Consider the following 16,762-nt stretch of genomic DNA (forward strand, 5'->3'; position numbering starts at 1 on the left):
AAAGGAAGACACCACAAATACCCCAGATAAACTTGGTGGCTACTCTACTTCTTTTAGCTAGCTTATTTTCTTTTTATTTAGTGTTTTTAGCTCCTAGATTGGGCAGGTTGGTAATAGAATTAAAATGTATTTTTCTAAATTGATGTGGAATTTGACATATACCAATCTTTGCACTGCACATCAAAAATATTTATGATTGATATATCTATAACATGCATTTTTTATATTTTAACATATTTTATAAAAATATATATATATTTAAATAGGGGTCTTTCCTTTCACGTATTTCATTTTATGTGGTTATTAAGGTGTTTCATTCTGCATTTTCTGCCAGGCTTTTAATTTCACACACTTCATCTATCAGATATTACTGTCTACTTTAGACACATCACTACAAAAAATGATAGCTGGTGTTGAATACAGATTCACGGAGGCGGGAGGTTTGCAGTTCCAAGTAATGTGGAGCTGGGTGATAAATGGAGAACAGCAGCTGGGCTGAAAAGCTCAAGAGAGACAAAAATCACATTTGCAGTTAAGTGGAGTGGAAATTTGTGGAAATTGGGTAAAAGAAAAAGCAAAACATTGTTATTAAAGGTGGAGTGAGAGGTAGCAAGAGCAACAGAGAAGCAATTTTCTCCCCGGTCTAGCAGGAATTCATCTCAAGCTCTAACGTGCAATTTCACTATGGACCTCCAGGATGAAACAAAGGATTATATCTTTGTTTTGGGGTTTTGGATAACAAAACATAAAAATCCCAGCAAGTGGCCTTTTTTGCCAGTGCAGCCCAGAAAAGGATGAATAAAAGTTATAAAAGCATCCCAAACCTGAACTGCAATAAATATCAAGATAATCACCCAATAGAAAAGAAATGCAGCTTTACAGATTTCAGGGATATATACACTATGACAACCCAGTTCAGAGGAATATGGATCCGGCTCCTGAAGTTTGCCAAAGCAATGCTAAGCTGCAGGAATACCACACATCTTCTCATTTTACCTTTTCTGGCAGTAATATTTTACAACGGAAAGTCAGGAGTGCTGTGAGAGTGTGGAAATGAGGACAATTAAATTTGCCCTATTACAAGTATTAAAAAGGCTGTTATGTAATTGTATTCTTTATATTTAACATGATGGTGTAGAGATAAACAGTCCTTTCCAAACAAAAAGTTAATAGGTTTTTATTAATGTCTTATTTATTTTGGTCATACCTGCTTGTAAAATATTAATATTGACTAAGTTTCGGCATTTTAATTTTCAAAGTGACAAATCCATGTGACTAGCCACCAGTAGCTTTGACTAATACTTAGGGCTAAAAAAATAACCCTATTCAGACCTGCTGAGTGGTAAACTCAGTGCTGGCAAAACTTGCTTTGTTTTGGAGAAGGGTTATCATAAAACCTTCCTCCAAGAAGACGGGGAAATGCAGGAGAGAGTTTGTAGAGCCACTGTGAAGTCATGGGGAGCTGAAGTTTAGTTTAACACACAGTGGAGTTCAGCAACACATGTGGCACACTGGCACCAAGCAGGGCAGAGACAGAGCCCAGGATCCCAATAAACCATCCCAGCCAGGCCTTCTGCTTCTGAACCCACAAATAACCATCCTAGCTGCCCATTTACCTCCAGGAATAATCGCACACACATGACCTTCTATGCACCATCTCACATGAAAATCAGCAGAGCTTACAAGTTTTCTTATGTGTGTGTGTGTGTATATATATATATATATATATATGTATGCACAAACCAACACTCATGATTTAAAAACATATATAATATGTAATACAAATTACATCCTCCTTTCACCTATCTACTAGTTCTTCATTGACATGACTCCAAATATCCCTGGTTTAGCTGAGCAGCCACCAAAACACAAGTGGCACAGTGGTACAGTGACAGCATCCAGCGTAGCCCCAGCTCTCCAGCGTCTAATCCTGCTACATCCCATTCCCATCCTGCAGGCTACAAGGATGTGGGACTGTCAGCTCAACTGCAATGACTCTGACTTTTTTTTGAGGGTGGAGATGCTCTGGAAGCTGTCAGAGGTACCTGGAAAGAAACCAGCAACAGACAGATCCCAGTGGCAGGTGAAGAACTGGAGAAACTACCTGACTAAAGAAGTGAATCAGGCCTATGGATACAAGAGAATGGCAGGAAAACAAGCTTAGTTTACCTTTTCTTATTTTCTTTCTTTCCCCACTGTCAAAAGTCTGCATTTTACCTCAAGGGGGCCTTTGATTCCACCAGAAAGTATCTTCCCACAGAGCATCTTGTGTTCCCCCTGGCAGACAGCCCTAGCACAGCCATTCCTGTTGGCACTGTGTCTTAGGAACATTTCTGCTTTACTGTGCCAGACCTGCTCAAGTTTTGAGCCCTGCTTAGGCCTCAGGTTGAAGCTGAGAAGGTGGTGATTCACTGACAGAGCTTCATCTCTCCCACAGATACTGACATTTGTACCAGCCCTTCTCTGGCTCTTCCTCAAGCAGAATCAATGCCTGGGACTCTGACCTCAGCACCCAGTGTGAAATGACACTTTCCCTGATGACTGCCATGTCCTTCCATTCTCATGTGACCTCCTCTCCCCCTGACTCAGAAATACTGCAGCACCGAAGGCAGAGATGGCAGCATATCAAAGAGCCTAAGTTACAAGGGAAGCGGGTTTATTTTCACTTAAACTGAGATTTTTTTTTTAAGCAAGACTTCAAAATACCTGTAAAAAGTAACAGAGATGATAATGGGATCGAAAAATTCAGTGGCATCTGAATAACTTAATTCAAGCACCAGTATCAGGGGATCAGATAACCCACCCAGAGCAGCTCCCGGACACTGAGGTTACACATCTCATCTGGGCTGTGCTTCTGAAGGAGATGTGAATTTGCAGCCCTGTGACAATAAAGAAATCTGGTTTTAAGAAACAAGAGAGGAGGAAAAAGGGCCAGTTGATTCTCCCACTGCCTTTTCTTGTTCCTAAAATTTCAGCTGCCTGGAAATGGCTGATGAGAAGATGGGATTATGTAAGTACTTGCCAACTTCTCACACATTAAGGAAATTAAATCCTCAATAATGGGTATCTTAGCCCATCTTCTAAGAAGTGAGCTAAAACATCTTTACTAAAGAGAATTCGAATAGTGAAACCCCTTTTAAAAAAACAGAAGTGATGAAGACTTGACAATTCTGAGGATTAAAAAGCTGCATATATTACAGACAAGGTAATCTCCTTATAATAACATGAGGAAAAGGAAAATAAAGCCTTTTCGGTGGGCAAGACAGCTTTTGTTTTAAAGCATCCTGTCTGGCTGAAGACTTTCTTGAGTTATTGCTTTTTTTTTTCTCCTGATAAACATGACAGAGAAGAGCTACACCAGCCTTCAAAATCTTTATTGTTACATTCTCCAATAAACTCACTGCTCCCATCAAACATGACACTCCAATAATAAAATAAGAAGCACTGTCCTCTTCCTACATTTAATCAGGTGAACACTTGGGTGCTACAAGACAGCTAGCACCAACCAAAGTGCAAAACAGCTTAAGCTAGTTTTGAACAGACCTTTAGCAAGTGTGTCACCCCAGCAGACCTGAGCTTTCCTGAACTTTTCCTCACTGTCACTCTAGTAACACAGTACCTTCTGCAAATAGTCTCATTTAGCTACAGCTGAAGGCCAGTCAAAAATCTAACGTAGAATCACAGTATATCCAGAGTTGGAAGGGACTCACAGGGATCACTGACTCCAATTCTCAGCCCTCCCCAACCATCTGTTAAAAACCTCTAAAAAAACCCTCGAAATCCTGCTCCAAGCTGAAGTTACACCACCCACTGGAGCATCAACAATGCAAAATTGCAGGTAGCAAATAGCTCATCTGGAGGTTGAAGAAGAAAACATTGCCTACTGCTCAGTCACAGGATAGGGCAGCAATATAAACTCCATTTGCTAAAGGAATGCACCTGTAGTTGTGTAATATAAGTATGTGGGCCTAGGAGAGGAAATATAAAATAGCCAGGTTGCTGGAGCTCACATTATGAAAAGTAAAAAAAAAAACACAGTTGCTTTTTCTACAGTTGCCCAATAATGGCAAAAGGCAAATCCTCAGCTAGTGACAATGGTTATGGTTCCACGGGAATCTGCTGCTGATGTTCCCCCTCTGGACCTACAGATGGAGGGGGAAAACCCAACCATTCTGTGAAGAAAAACTGCACTGAATGAGTGCAACCAGATGTGAAAACTTGCACCCAACTACAAGAATTGTGGAATGTCTCTGAGAACTCTGACTGGGCAAAGGCCCAGCCAGCCAATAACAAAACCTACGGTCCTTCAGCTTTAGAAGAGAAGAAACAGCTTCTCAGAAATGCCAGAAGTGACTCAACTGTGATTTTTAAGCTGCTTCAACAGCATCTTAGTTACTTCAAGTAGTCCTAAGAGTTTACCTGTGATTGCCTTCCCCTAAGTGGAACCATGAGCTGGCAAAGTGCTCAAATCGGGGCAACAGAAACACACACAATTTTTGTGACTGCTGTGTTATGAATATATTGGTTTTCTTTCTGTTCCAAACTGCCCTCCCTGGGAATTTTACAATACAGAAAACCAGCAAGTGTAGAGCAAATAATGTCTACATAAGTAGGTCATTTTCTTAATGGCAAGGAAGTGCTGTTTTACTCCAGCTTGTTTGTAACACAGACACACACATTTCCAAATAAAGCGTATTTTCAGATCTGCAAGGGAGGGGAGTGATTTATAATCATGGAGGCACTCACTCCAAGATCAAGTAGAGCCTAATTCAAAAAGACAAGCAGGAAAAGTCATGTTTTGCACCTTCCATGAGAGCTTTGCAGGGAGTTGTGACATTTTGGAGAAAATCCTCTTGCCGTGTATAAGCCGGAGCTGGAGGGTGCTGCACACTACATATTCCATTACAAAAGCAGAGCCATGTTAGTTCATTAGAGAAGTGATAAGTTCAATCCTTACCAAGTTTTCTTGGTTCCTGGCTGCTATTTTCTGATCATCTTCTCCCCCATTTTTCATGTATTTGACCTCTTCCACTGGTTTGATCCTATACTCATCTGAGCACCAAGAAAAAAAAGAAAAAAAAAATTGAACCAGTGTAGTTCAGCAGCTGGGATAAAAACCAAATGAAAACCAAAACAGCTGGCTAGAATAGACCCTAGTTAAGCAAAGAAACTAAAAATTACATGTATATCTTTTCAAAGGGTTACATGTGACTAATACAAAGGAAGTTTTGCCTGAAGCTTCAATAAAAATTTCAGTAGCTCTCTGGTCTAGATATGTGGATACCATATAGTTATGGTAGCAGAAAACAGGGATGTTTGGTGTGTACTCTTCCAGATTCCTAGTTTTCTGTTTAATATGTTCAATACAAACAAGCTCCTTGTTCCTGCATCCTCCCTGGATTTTCAGTCTCAGTGGACCAACAAGCCATGTGTAGTGGCTACTCAAGAGAAGACTGCTCATGGATGTTCCTTGCACAGCAAAGCTGTGGAGGCTACTGAACATATGAGTTAAAAGCTGGAAAAAAGCCAACCCACATCATAACCACTTTCGTCTTTTTTTAAAACTTTCTTTTTCCTAATGACACAATGCACAGTCGTAGAATGATTTCTGGAGAAAAGGACCCACGTTGACCATCTTCCTCTTCCCACTTCTCCCACCAGCCACCATTTTTCCTGCACACAAACGTTACCCAGACAGAAATTCAGCCTGAAAATAAGTAAGAAAAGTAAGATTTTTGGTTTGTCCTTAATATTTATCAGCTCTTCAAATACTAGAATTCCCAGCTCTAATCACAGTATGAAAATATTATCTAACATACAGGTGCTATATCACAGTAAACCCAAAGCTCCAACAAGGGATTTTTCCCTCAGTAGGACAAGATGGGATTTCAGGAAAAATTATTCTTCCCTGCAGCCTGTGAATCCAGTTCTTGCAGGACCAACACTGCCCATGCTCAGACACTTTTTGCTCTGATTATCTTTGTAGCATGTTAATCTATAGGAAAAAACACCCAGAATTGTGCATCCACCCTCCTCCAGCTAGGATAAACAATGCACAAGAGAAACTTCATTCCACGAAAGTGAAAAATATTAATACTAAGTGAAACGAGACACAGTACACTTGGAATAAAGGACAAAACCATGTCAAATTAGAAGAATATGCATAAACTTTCCTCTTTTTCTTTAGGTTTTCAACCAATTTCTCTTACACTAAGGGAAAAACAAAGCACAAATGGATTTTTCTGGGTTATTGTATTGATAAAAAAATATTATTTAGACAAAATAGTAACAAATAACAGCAAATTTCCTTCTTTTCAGGAAACTGTTAACCACAGAGACTAGAAGCTAAATAAGCCTTGCTTTGAAAAGTAAGGGTTATTTTTAAAATAAACTTGTTTCAAAAAACAATCTTATTTTAAAAATACATCATGGTTTTGCATTTGGCCTAGTCCACATCTATACATTTTAGTTATTATAGAGTTCAAATAAACTGAATCTATCAAATAGCAGCATCTCAGATGCAGAGCCTCAAATCAGGTGGAAGAATTTAAGACAATATTATCACACTGGTAAATGTGAACAACTCTTGAGGTTTTTTTTCTATTTTTCCAGTGTAATTCAGCTAGTCTGGAGGTGACAATTCATTAACCGAAAATGGCTGAACACGATAAAGCCTGGGAATTAGAAGTAGTTGATTGACTGCAATTATCTAACTTTTGTTTTGCTCCCTGCCTCAGTGCTCTCTGTCATGATTAGCAATAAAACCCACATGCAGAAAAAGCATCAAACTCCCACAGAGACATGCAGGGATCTGAACAGGGAAACAGATGAGCAAGAGAAAGCAGCACAAAGGACATTTCCCAACCCACAGCCAGTCCATGTGCACTGGAGGAGAGAGGAAGTTCAGCCCTGCCTTGTAGAAAATGAGGAAGGCATGGAGGGGCTGACATTCCATGGCAAAAATAACCCTGAAATGTGTCTGCTGCTTATTCCAAGAGATTAATTGTGATCAAACACCACACCCAGGAAGCAGCTGATCCTGTGGGGATGGTATAGGAAAAATACTTCCTTGGACATATCATCCCTTAGAGCAAGTGAACCAGGGCACCAAGGAGTGTGAGGTGCCTCTGCCCAGGGAGGCAAAGATTTAGTTTCAGATAAGCACTGTTAAAGTGAGAGGCGCGGTTTTAAAGCCCAGTGAGAGTAGATTCCATCCCTCTACCTCAGGGGATGGGCCTTGTGAGCCCAGGAAGAATTGCCCCACCCCAGACCCTCGTGGGGTGGCAGCCCAGGGTGTTCTGATGGGGTTTGAGCCCCTGGTGTTCCTCCCTTGCTGTGTTCCTAGTGGTCCATGACCTGAACTCCACCCTGGTTCTGCCCCATAAAACCCACCACCCTGCCTCTGTTCGGGGCTCTCGGTCTCTGGATCTAAGCTGAGTTTGTTCCTGTGAATAAATGGTTTCCTGAGCAGAAGCCCGACTCGTTAGAGTCCCATGCTGGTCACTGCTAACTGTAGCCTCCCTGGACATGATCCTGCGGCTCCAGACCACAACAAAGGAGCCCTGGACTGATAGCCAGGATAATCAGACTGACATGTGAAATATTAATACACCTGGATAGGACAGAGTCTTCTTAGAGATCTCAAATTTTAAATTCACAATGAACATGTGCACAGATCCTTCAAATGCTTCATCATTTACCAAATGCATCAAGTAACTCTGAACTAGTGGCAGAGAATTTTGCACAGATTTCTTATAATATTTCCAGAGATAATTCCAACACGGTTAGTAAACTTCAATACTTTCCTGATGATACCATAAGTATTCAGTTATCTCCAGTCGGTGTTACTCTCCCCTCCATCCTACAAACTGTAGAAGTGCAGACACCTGGATAATTTATGTTCAAGATATGCAGCAACAAGAAAATTTCCAAAAATAAACCAGTCATTTTTCATAACATTTTTTGGACCAGTTGAATCCTCCAGAGCAAAAAAAAATACAATGGCTTCCCACTGGGGCAGGGTTAGATGGGATATTGGGAAGAAATTCTTCCCTGTCAGGGTGGGGGGCCCCTGGCACAGGGCTGCCCCTGGATGCCTAGTAGTGATCAAGGCCAGGTTGGATGGGACTTGGAGCAACCTGGGCTAGTGGAAGGTGTCCCTGCCCATGGCAGGGGGTGTCACTGGTAGGGCTTTAAGATCCCTTCCAATCCAAGCTATTCTGTGATTCTGTGGATACAGAACAAAAAAAAAAATAAAAAATCAGGAAGCCCTTGCAGATGTTGGTAGAATCAGCATAGTAATGGAAAGTGTCTTACAAAATTAATATAAATGTCCTGGCTAAAATAGATATGTGTTTGAGCAGAAGAAATCTCTGCTTGTATCTCAAAAAGCAATAAAGCCTTGACACAATCTAAAGCTGAGGATCTGCTTTAAAGGCCAAGATACTATCTCCTGGGATGAGACACACTGGGGAAGGGGTTGAGGGGGCAGCACTCAGGTTACAGTGCCTCAAGGAGTGATGAACATCCTGGAGTGCCAGGCAATGCCCAGCTCCAGCAATCACAGGGGCTCTGAGCAAGCCGTGCATGCATCAAGATCAGACCAAAAAGCAAATGCAGCATTGGCCTGTGGAAAGCCAGGGATCAACTTCATTTTGGTTAATAACTGAGCCACCAACAACTGTTTTTTCAGCTACACACAGAAAGGAGGGGAGCAGATCAGAGATTCATTACGTTTGAAGCAACGTAATTACTCCTAACTTCTCCTAGTTCCCTATCACAGGCGAAATACTTTCCTTAAAACAAGGAGCACTGATATAATACATTGGTAACATTTTTTAGTATTGACTAGTCTCTTGCTGGAGGGAGGCAATAAATAGATATGATTCCACTTTGCAAGGGAAAAGAACAGCTCAGTAATTATACAGAATTAAATAGCTAGGGAACACACTGCTTGCTGGTGCTACAGAGAAGTAACAGCTTATTCACAGGTAAGACAACATCCTTCATTTCAAATATACTAAAATAGAAATAAAATCATTATTTGCAGAAGATGGGTCTTGTGCTGCATTATGTTATTTTTGGAAGATGATATATAGATGATTAATATAGACTGTTTTTGACTAGGTGAAGACAAAATTTGTCTTCTATAGATACCTTACACATACAGTAAGGTGTTCAGAAACTACAGATTCTGAGCTATTTATGAGATTATTCTTTTTCTAAAGTTCCTGGCAGGATGAAAGCACTGCAAGTACAAAAGGGATGTTTATGCAATGCACAGACCTTAAAATAGATATGAGGTGTACAGTCATTAACAGTTTTAGGTGAGTATGAAAATTAGATTAAAGACAGGTTGGGTGAAAGGCCCTTAATGCCCTTCCTGAAGGTATGTGCAAAAAACTGCTAACTGGTTTTGCTCAATAAGATGTGACCTGGAGTTGTAGAAGTGAAACCTGATAAAAAGCGTCTCTAAAGTTTTACCTTCTGATTTCTACCGAAGTAAACACAGAATTTCGAGGTATTTTGGTCTGAGTGATCAAAAACAAACTCAAAGAAATCCTTAAATGTTGATTGAGATCCAATAGAACCTCATTAAGTCTGGCAGCCAACAAGACCCTTAAAACTGTAAGAAATTCAGGATAAAGGAAATCTGTACTCTATGCATATTTACCTTGGTCTTTTTCCTAAATACAGGAATAAATATGAAAAAGAAATTTGAAACATGTTTGTGCTTCTTTCTGGTATAGAACTAAAAATCAAGTAGTGAATATGATAAAAAAAAAATTAGGACACTATCACTCAGAATGTGATATATCATATATAAGGAGAAATGCATCCTTATGCTCCTTGAGGAGTAAAAACAAAATCGTCCTTTCCTCTGCTGTGTGGTGTATTATATAAAAAATTTCTAGTAACTCATTACAGGTAGGAATGGCTTTACAGAACTGTCACAGCAAATCCTGAGTTGAAGAAAAGCAACTCAATTAAACCAAAATAAAAACAACATAAATGAACCACAAAAGACAGAAATATTGCAAGCATAACACCCACCACAAAATCACAGGATATAAACCAGAAAGTAGGAATGCTTCTAGCTCCAAACTGTGGAAAGGCATAGGGGAGGAAGAATTTTGAAGTTGAAAATGCTGCAAAAATTCTCAGCAGGCAAGTCTTATGAATGAAGATCTCCATCTGGAAACAGATAATTCCACTCAAACATGTCACCCGGTTGCCATGGCAACGTGACAAAGGAAAACAGCACTCATTAATAACCATTTCAGTGATAAACGAGCATATCAACTTAGAATATTGAAACAATTACTGGGTGGGGGGCACAAAACAGTGATGGTTTACATGAGAAAAATGTCTTCAGCATTTCCAGACATGGCTCTAAGTGCCTTTACCACAGGAATGTGGGCAATGACACTAATTCTTGCTCAGTTTAAAGGAAAGAACAACACCAGAAAAAAACATAACTTTGTCAAATATATTTAGAGACACAGTAACTTCTGGAGAAATATTCGGTTAAACAGCAACTCTTTAAATAAGTAAATAAATAGAATGCTGATTTACACTGCATTCCCATTTCAGACACCTAAGGACAAACAGATTGGTTCCACTGTCATCAAGAAGGATGATGGGTGAGCCTCTTCTCTATTTTTAGTAAGATATCAAGTATCTGGCAGGAGGTGAGTGGTACTTCAGTCATACCCCCAAGAGGGAAGTTTCTAAACACACCTTCATTTTCCTGTGCCACATACTTTTCTGCAGTTTCTCGTGCGTTTCCATCACATGACATGCCAAGATTTATCCTTCATCCACACTAAACCACACGTCTGTTCTGTATAATAGGAGCTTTCTGTGTAACAAATTCCTCTGCCCTGTAATTCTGCCAGGTGCAAGAAGTGCTCCTACTGCTATGAATGCCACGGATCAAAGCTTCACACACTCCCTCTCCCAAAGGCTTGAAAGCTCAAAGCTATATTTAGATAAAGGACTGAATTGCTTTTTCTAAAAATATTTGTTACGAACCATAAGAGATTTTGATGCAATTTAACTGAAACATAGAACAGCAGGTGAGCCACTTAGATGCTGAGCACAGAACATGCCCAACATCCCAGAATGGTTTGGGTGAGAAGAAACCTTAAAAATCATCCAATTCAACCCCCTGCCCTGGGCAGGGACACTTTCCACTATCCCAGGGTGCTCCAAGTCCCATCCAACCTGGCCATGGACACTTCCAGGGATACAGGGGCAGCCACAGCTTCTCTGGGCACCCTGTGCCAGGGCCCTCCCTGCCCTGACAGGGAAGAATTTCTTCCCAATATTCCATCTAACCCTGCCCTCTAGTAGTGGAAGGTCTTTCCCCCTTGTCCTGTCACTCTACCCCTTGTAAACAGTCACTCCACCTTTTCTGTCTGCTCCCCTCATGCACTAGAAGGCCACTGGAAGGACTGAGACTTCTCTTCTCCAGGCTGAACAATCCTAATTCTACCAGCCTTCCCTAATAGCAAAGCTGCTCCATCCCTCTGATCATCTTGATGGCCTCCTCTGGACTGGCTCCAACAGCTCCATGTCCTGCCTGTGCTGGGATGCTGGAGCTGGATGCAGCTCTTCTGCAGCCCATCCCAGTGCCACTGGGAAGGAGAAACACTCCAAGATCCACAGCTGCACAGGGAGAACATGAGCAGTGGTGGGCTTGGCTCTAGAAAGAGGTAGGCTACACATCAGGGGAAAAAACAACATCACGGACCACCAGGACAGTCAAGGAGCAGAATTTGACTGCTTGGGTGACTGCAGTTTCCACCAGCTGAGTCATCAGCCTTGAGTGCCATGGGTTCATGTCCATCTGGTCTGGAGCACTGGAAGGGTGAGGTGAGCTATTTAGGTTATTCTACCTCTGTTATGTATGTGGGTATCAACTGTCTGGATACCAGAAACAGTTATGTCTCTGGATACCAGAGACAGAGAAGTTACATCAAAAATCCCCAAAAAAGTCAACATTCAGAGAAAGTAGTTGCCAAAATTCTCCAAATTAATATTTCTTGAACTAAATATTAAGAAATGGAGGATATCTAAGTTACCTTCTTAGGACCACCTTCAAGCACTCACAGAAAGCAGGACCTCTATGGTTCAGTTTGAGTCTACACAGTTGAAGCATTGCTCAGCTGTGGGGGTAGGTTTCTGATCCACTTGGATGTGGATTGGGAGTGAAATTTCATTGGAGGTCAGTCAGTATTGGGTGAGCAGCCTGTTGCCTTTCTCTTTTACCAACCCTCAAAGCTATCAATTCACAAGCAATTCTTGATCCAAGTGATCACGGTTTAACTAACATGAATAAAATATAAAATAATATAAAATATAAAAATATAAAATAATATATAAATAAATATAAAGCTAAAATAAAAATAGCTTAGGAAATAAGTCAACCCATTTTCTCAAAGAATTACCTGAAAATGCTCATTCAGATTTCCCAAATTAATTTACCTTATCCTAATCCAATCTAAAAATACAACCACTGCTGGGAGTCAAGGCAGTGAACACCACCAGATACTAAACACAGAACAGGTGCATGAACGAAACACCAATTCTGCCAACAAAATCTAAATCCTCTGACAGAACAGCTCTTTAAAAATCAACGAACCACACAGACCACAGCAGATCTGCAAAAACCACTCTCAAGCACTTTTTCCTCTTCCTACACACCCTAACATATACCCAAGGAACGCCAACAACTGCTTTTGCACAAGGCAGATGTGACCTCTAGGGCTGGTTTTTTTTGAGGAAAAAACAGGATTGAGACATTCCGTGTAACAAAAGCCAGTCCCTAAACAGAGGATTCCTGCAGAATTGGAAGGACATTCAGTGAGACATGGGTAGCTCTTTTCCAAGCTATCCAGCAGCCCTATGGCATATCCAGTGCTTCATGAAACATTCACTCCCTCAAGGATGATGCCTACCTGAAAAAGTCTAGCAACTTCCCTTCTACTTTATCAAACCTCCCTCCTGCAGGCCCAAACCATGACATCTTTCAGCAGCAATCTCTGAGGCCAACAGGTCTGGCAGAACACAGCTGCATTAACTGTCCTGGACATGATCTTGATCTTTGCTGCTGGAGAAGCACAAACCCTTGTGTTGCCTTATTAACCCACCCTTCGCCAGTGCTGTCAGCAGTTTCCAGAACTGCAAACCACTCACAGCTCTCCATCCCATGGGTAACTCTGTCCTGTCCCAGCCTGACTTCTGCCTGTGGGAGAAGGCATTGTCCCAACCTGTGTGCTGGTGCCTCTCCTCAGGTTCCTCAGTTTGTGTAGCCTGGGTTTTCTGATTCCTTTCCCCCCAGTCTAAAGGTGACAGGTGATGATGAAGCCACGATTTAGCTCCCTTGTTTCTATAGGTTTAATTTTCAAATTTGACACATGACTTGCAGAAACAATCCACTGTACATCAGCTGATACAGCAGGAGATGTGCAGCTGAATCAAGGAGGGGGTAACTTGCTTCCCCATCTTCACTTGGTTTCTTCTTAGTTCCCTCTACTTGTTTTTTCTTCTTGGTTCCTTCCACTACTTGGTTTCTTCTTGGTCAAAAAGTCCCTAAGGCTGCTCTACGTTTTGAGCTGTCATATAGTCTAAGCCCTGTGAAAACTGGAGCTGTACATAAAATTTTCTATCACACTATGAATTAAAGATTGTTTTAACCTACCTTACACCAGGGACACAGGCCCACTGCTCTGTATCTGCCAGGTCTACCTTAGTTGTAGGTAGGTGAAAGGAACCACAGCCTCAGATGCCATTTCATTATCTCAGGAAAGATTTAAAAATACAACCTCAACGTCCCCCAAATCCAGTTAATGCTAAACACAAAAATTCTGCCTTGCTAATACTGTCTTTGTGTTCAAGATCTGAGGAAACACTGTATGTAAGATGGTATTGAAAAAACCTGCCATGTGATCATATAATTAAAGACTTTTGGGCACTCCTCTGTAATTACAAAGCCAAAGAACAGTGCTGGTGGTGTGCACTCATAACTATCTTTCAGCTACCCAGATTTCTGCTTGCTGAAATTATACAATTCATATATATATGCACACACATACTTTTTTTTACCTTTTTGTTTTCATTTAATTAACACAACTTTGAGGAAGATGACAGGTTGTTCAAAGGAGACCATTTCTCAGGTGGAGGAGACTACAGCCAGAGTGCTGGGCAGGAAGGATACCCAGTAAATGCAATTTTCTAGCCCACTAAAAAGGTGAAATTGAGAAATGAAAGCAGGAGAGGAAACAAGCAGCAGAGAGATTAATTAAAGGAATGAACAGGAGGAAAACAAAGGGTCTGTGCCTTGAAAATATGATCATATGAAGCGCCCAGGTGCGTGTCTGGATCCAGGCTGCCTTGAATGCAGCACAGACAGCTTGGAAAGGCTCCTTCAACTCCATTTCACTGCCCTGTTTTGAAATTCTCCCTCGGAAAGTTAAAAAAACCACCAGGCACAAAATATTTAATTCTTCTCAGGTTTTACAAAGTCATTAATGAAACTCTCAGTCTCTGATGACCCTCCCCCCACCTCCATCTGTCTATGTACTCCATTGAACATTCCTCACTTTGGCACAGAACCAGTCAGGGACTATTCAATTCCAGGAAAATATCTAAATGACCATTTCTGTGAGCATCCCTTATGCAGCACTGGAGGCCTTGCCTCTTACAGCCCCTCTAAGGTATCCATCCACCCAAAACCATTCCTGAACAGAGCCACCCCAAATGTTGCCTGGAAAATAAGCCATTGCCACTCCACACCTGAAATTACACATCTCCTATTACTGCAAACACAGGATGAGGTGCCTTCAGTTTCCTTTTTTCCTTAAAAAAAATCAATTCCTCTTTCCTTAACAAGCAATGTCATTCTCAATCAGTCAACTATTAAATGAGATTGTTGCCCCGCAACATATGACTTAAAATGGATTTTTATACCCTTTCTGGCATAGTAACTTTTTTCTATTAATATTAAGCTATCAAATTATCCCTGCTCATGGATCTCAAAGAGTGTTTGTAAATCAGCAGCTATTTCATTTTTATTAATTCCAGTATGGAAGTGACTGAATAAATACCCAGAACCAGTAACATCTCCTCACTGCATTTCTTTAAACCAAGAGGGGAAATCTAATGAACACTTGATTTATAAATACAGCACATTTTTTCAGATGCAAATGATACAGAAGCTAATTACATTATTTTACTTACAGACCATCTAGCAGCTCCAAAAGTAACCTATTGGAGATATTAATATTTTACTCTGGCTACAAATTTTCCATGCCTTCTTCCCTTCCCTTTGGGCAATATTTTTTAAAAGAAAGCAAAATACCTATGTCCAAAAAAAATAGTTTAGGAATAGCTAAAAAAAAAATCAAAACAAGAAATATGTGCTTAGAGCACTTGTATTAGATCGGTACTTTCACCCTAACAAGATCTCAAGATGTAGCCAGTTCCTACAGTTAGAAATATAGTATATCCTGTTATCAGAGGATCACAGAATCTGGGATATATAAATAGAGGGGGATAACATGCATTGTAATTGTAACAAATACAACCATTACACAATTTAGGAGACTTCAGTGGAAAAAACCAAACCACTACATCCCCTTTTTTTCCCTCTGAATAGCTCAAGATCAGTCCTGGAGCCATAACTCCTAAAACAAAGGTGGCTGCATGCTTCAGTACCACAGAACATGAAGTGCTCTGCATCTGAGTTGCCTGAATGGTCCCTGCAGTGCTCCTGTGACAAGAACAGAAAGAAAACAGAAAAAACAGAATTTAAAAGCACCCTAAACCTGATTCTTTCTGCCAGAGCCCCCACTCATTCAGGTAAGAAGAAAAAGCACATGGCAGGGCATAATGACACCCACTCAGCAAAAGCCAGGCTTTGTTTTTCACAAGCACATGAGGCAGAAGTCTTAACATTTCCTATTTTTCCCATTTTTTTCTGGTGCTAGCTCAAGACAGAGCACTGCCAGTCTTGGGCAAAGAGAACATGAGATCACTTAGTTGTAATATTTATTTAAAATACTCATAATGGCATAGTGTTTTGGGGAATTACCTACTGGAAAAATGCCCTCTACATTCACTTCCTCTATCTTATAAAGGCACCTTCAGCTGTGTATGCCAAAGATAAACAAACACATATTGGTCAGGTACATTTTCCTTTGTATTAACTTTTTCTTTGTATTTAACAGCTACTTCTATCAGTAGATATTTCCTACTATAAAATTACAGCCTTAAAAATTTCAGTTTTATGTTGCTGAAATGAATACACACCCATGCAGCTACACAAGGCTCACCTGGGGAACTGGGAATTATTCCCCAGAATGAGTCTTTTCCAACCAAATTTCAGGCTTTGGGGTTTTCTCTTGGTTTTTTATTTTTCCAAATTTGTGGCCCAGTAATAAAACACTTGAAAAATGCCTAAAAGAACAGTGCAGTAATTCAAAGTATATGGCATTTTTACTATGATTTTTCTTCAGTTGCACCCATAGGTAGGCAATGAATGCCAAAGATTGTGTTTAAAGATTAAGTGAAAAACTAAGTGTGTCTGTACCATAAAATAAACTGATTTCCTTTAGCACCAGGGCTGCCAGAAAACACATCCTGGCTATTTTCTAGCCAGGGCCAAAAGCGGATGTATGGCCCTATTTATAGGCCACCAATGCAATTGTGAAATGCACACCTCTTGCACTTCATTTGTATGGGCTGGGACTGGACTCTC

General features: G+C 40.6%; 1 protein-coding gene across 4 annotated transcripts in view; it reads right to left on the reverse strand.

Moving 5' to 3' along the window:
• The window catches only part of C8H1orf21 (chromosome 8 C1orf21 homolog), a 102,644-nt gene that overhangs the window by 38,781 nt on the left and 47,101 nt on the right, over nucleotides 1–16,762 (reverse strand). For all 4 annotated transcript variants that reach the window (XM_015636643.3, XM_033516426.1, XM_033516427.1 and 1 more), the window contains exon 3: nucleotides 4,958–5,052. In XM_015636643.3, coding sequence (XP_015492129.1) covers nucleotides 4,958–5,052 — 95 coding nt within the window. The remainder of the gene's footprint in view (nucleotides 1–4,957; nucleotides 5,053–16,762) is intronic.

Source organism: Parus major, chromosome 8, assembly GCF_001522545.3.
Source record: "Parus major isolate Abel chromosome 8, Parus_major1.1, whole genome shotgun sequence".
Classification (NCBI taxonomy): Eukaryota; Metazoa; Chordata; class Aves; order Passeriformes; family Paridae; genus Parus; species Parus major.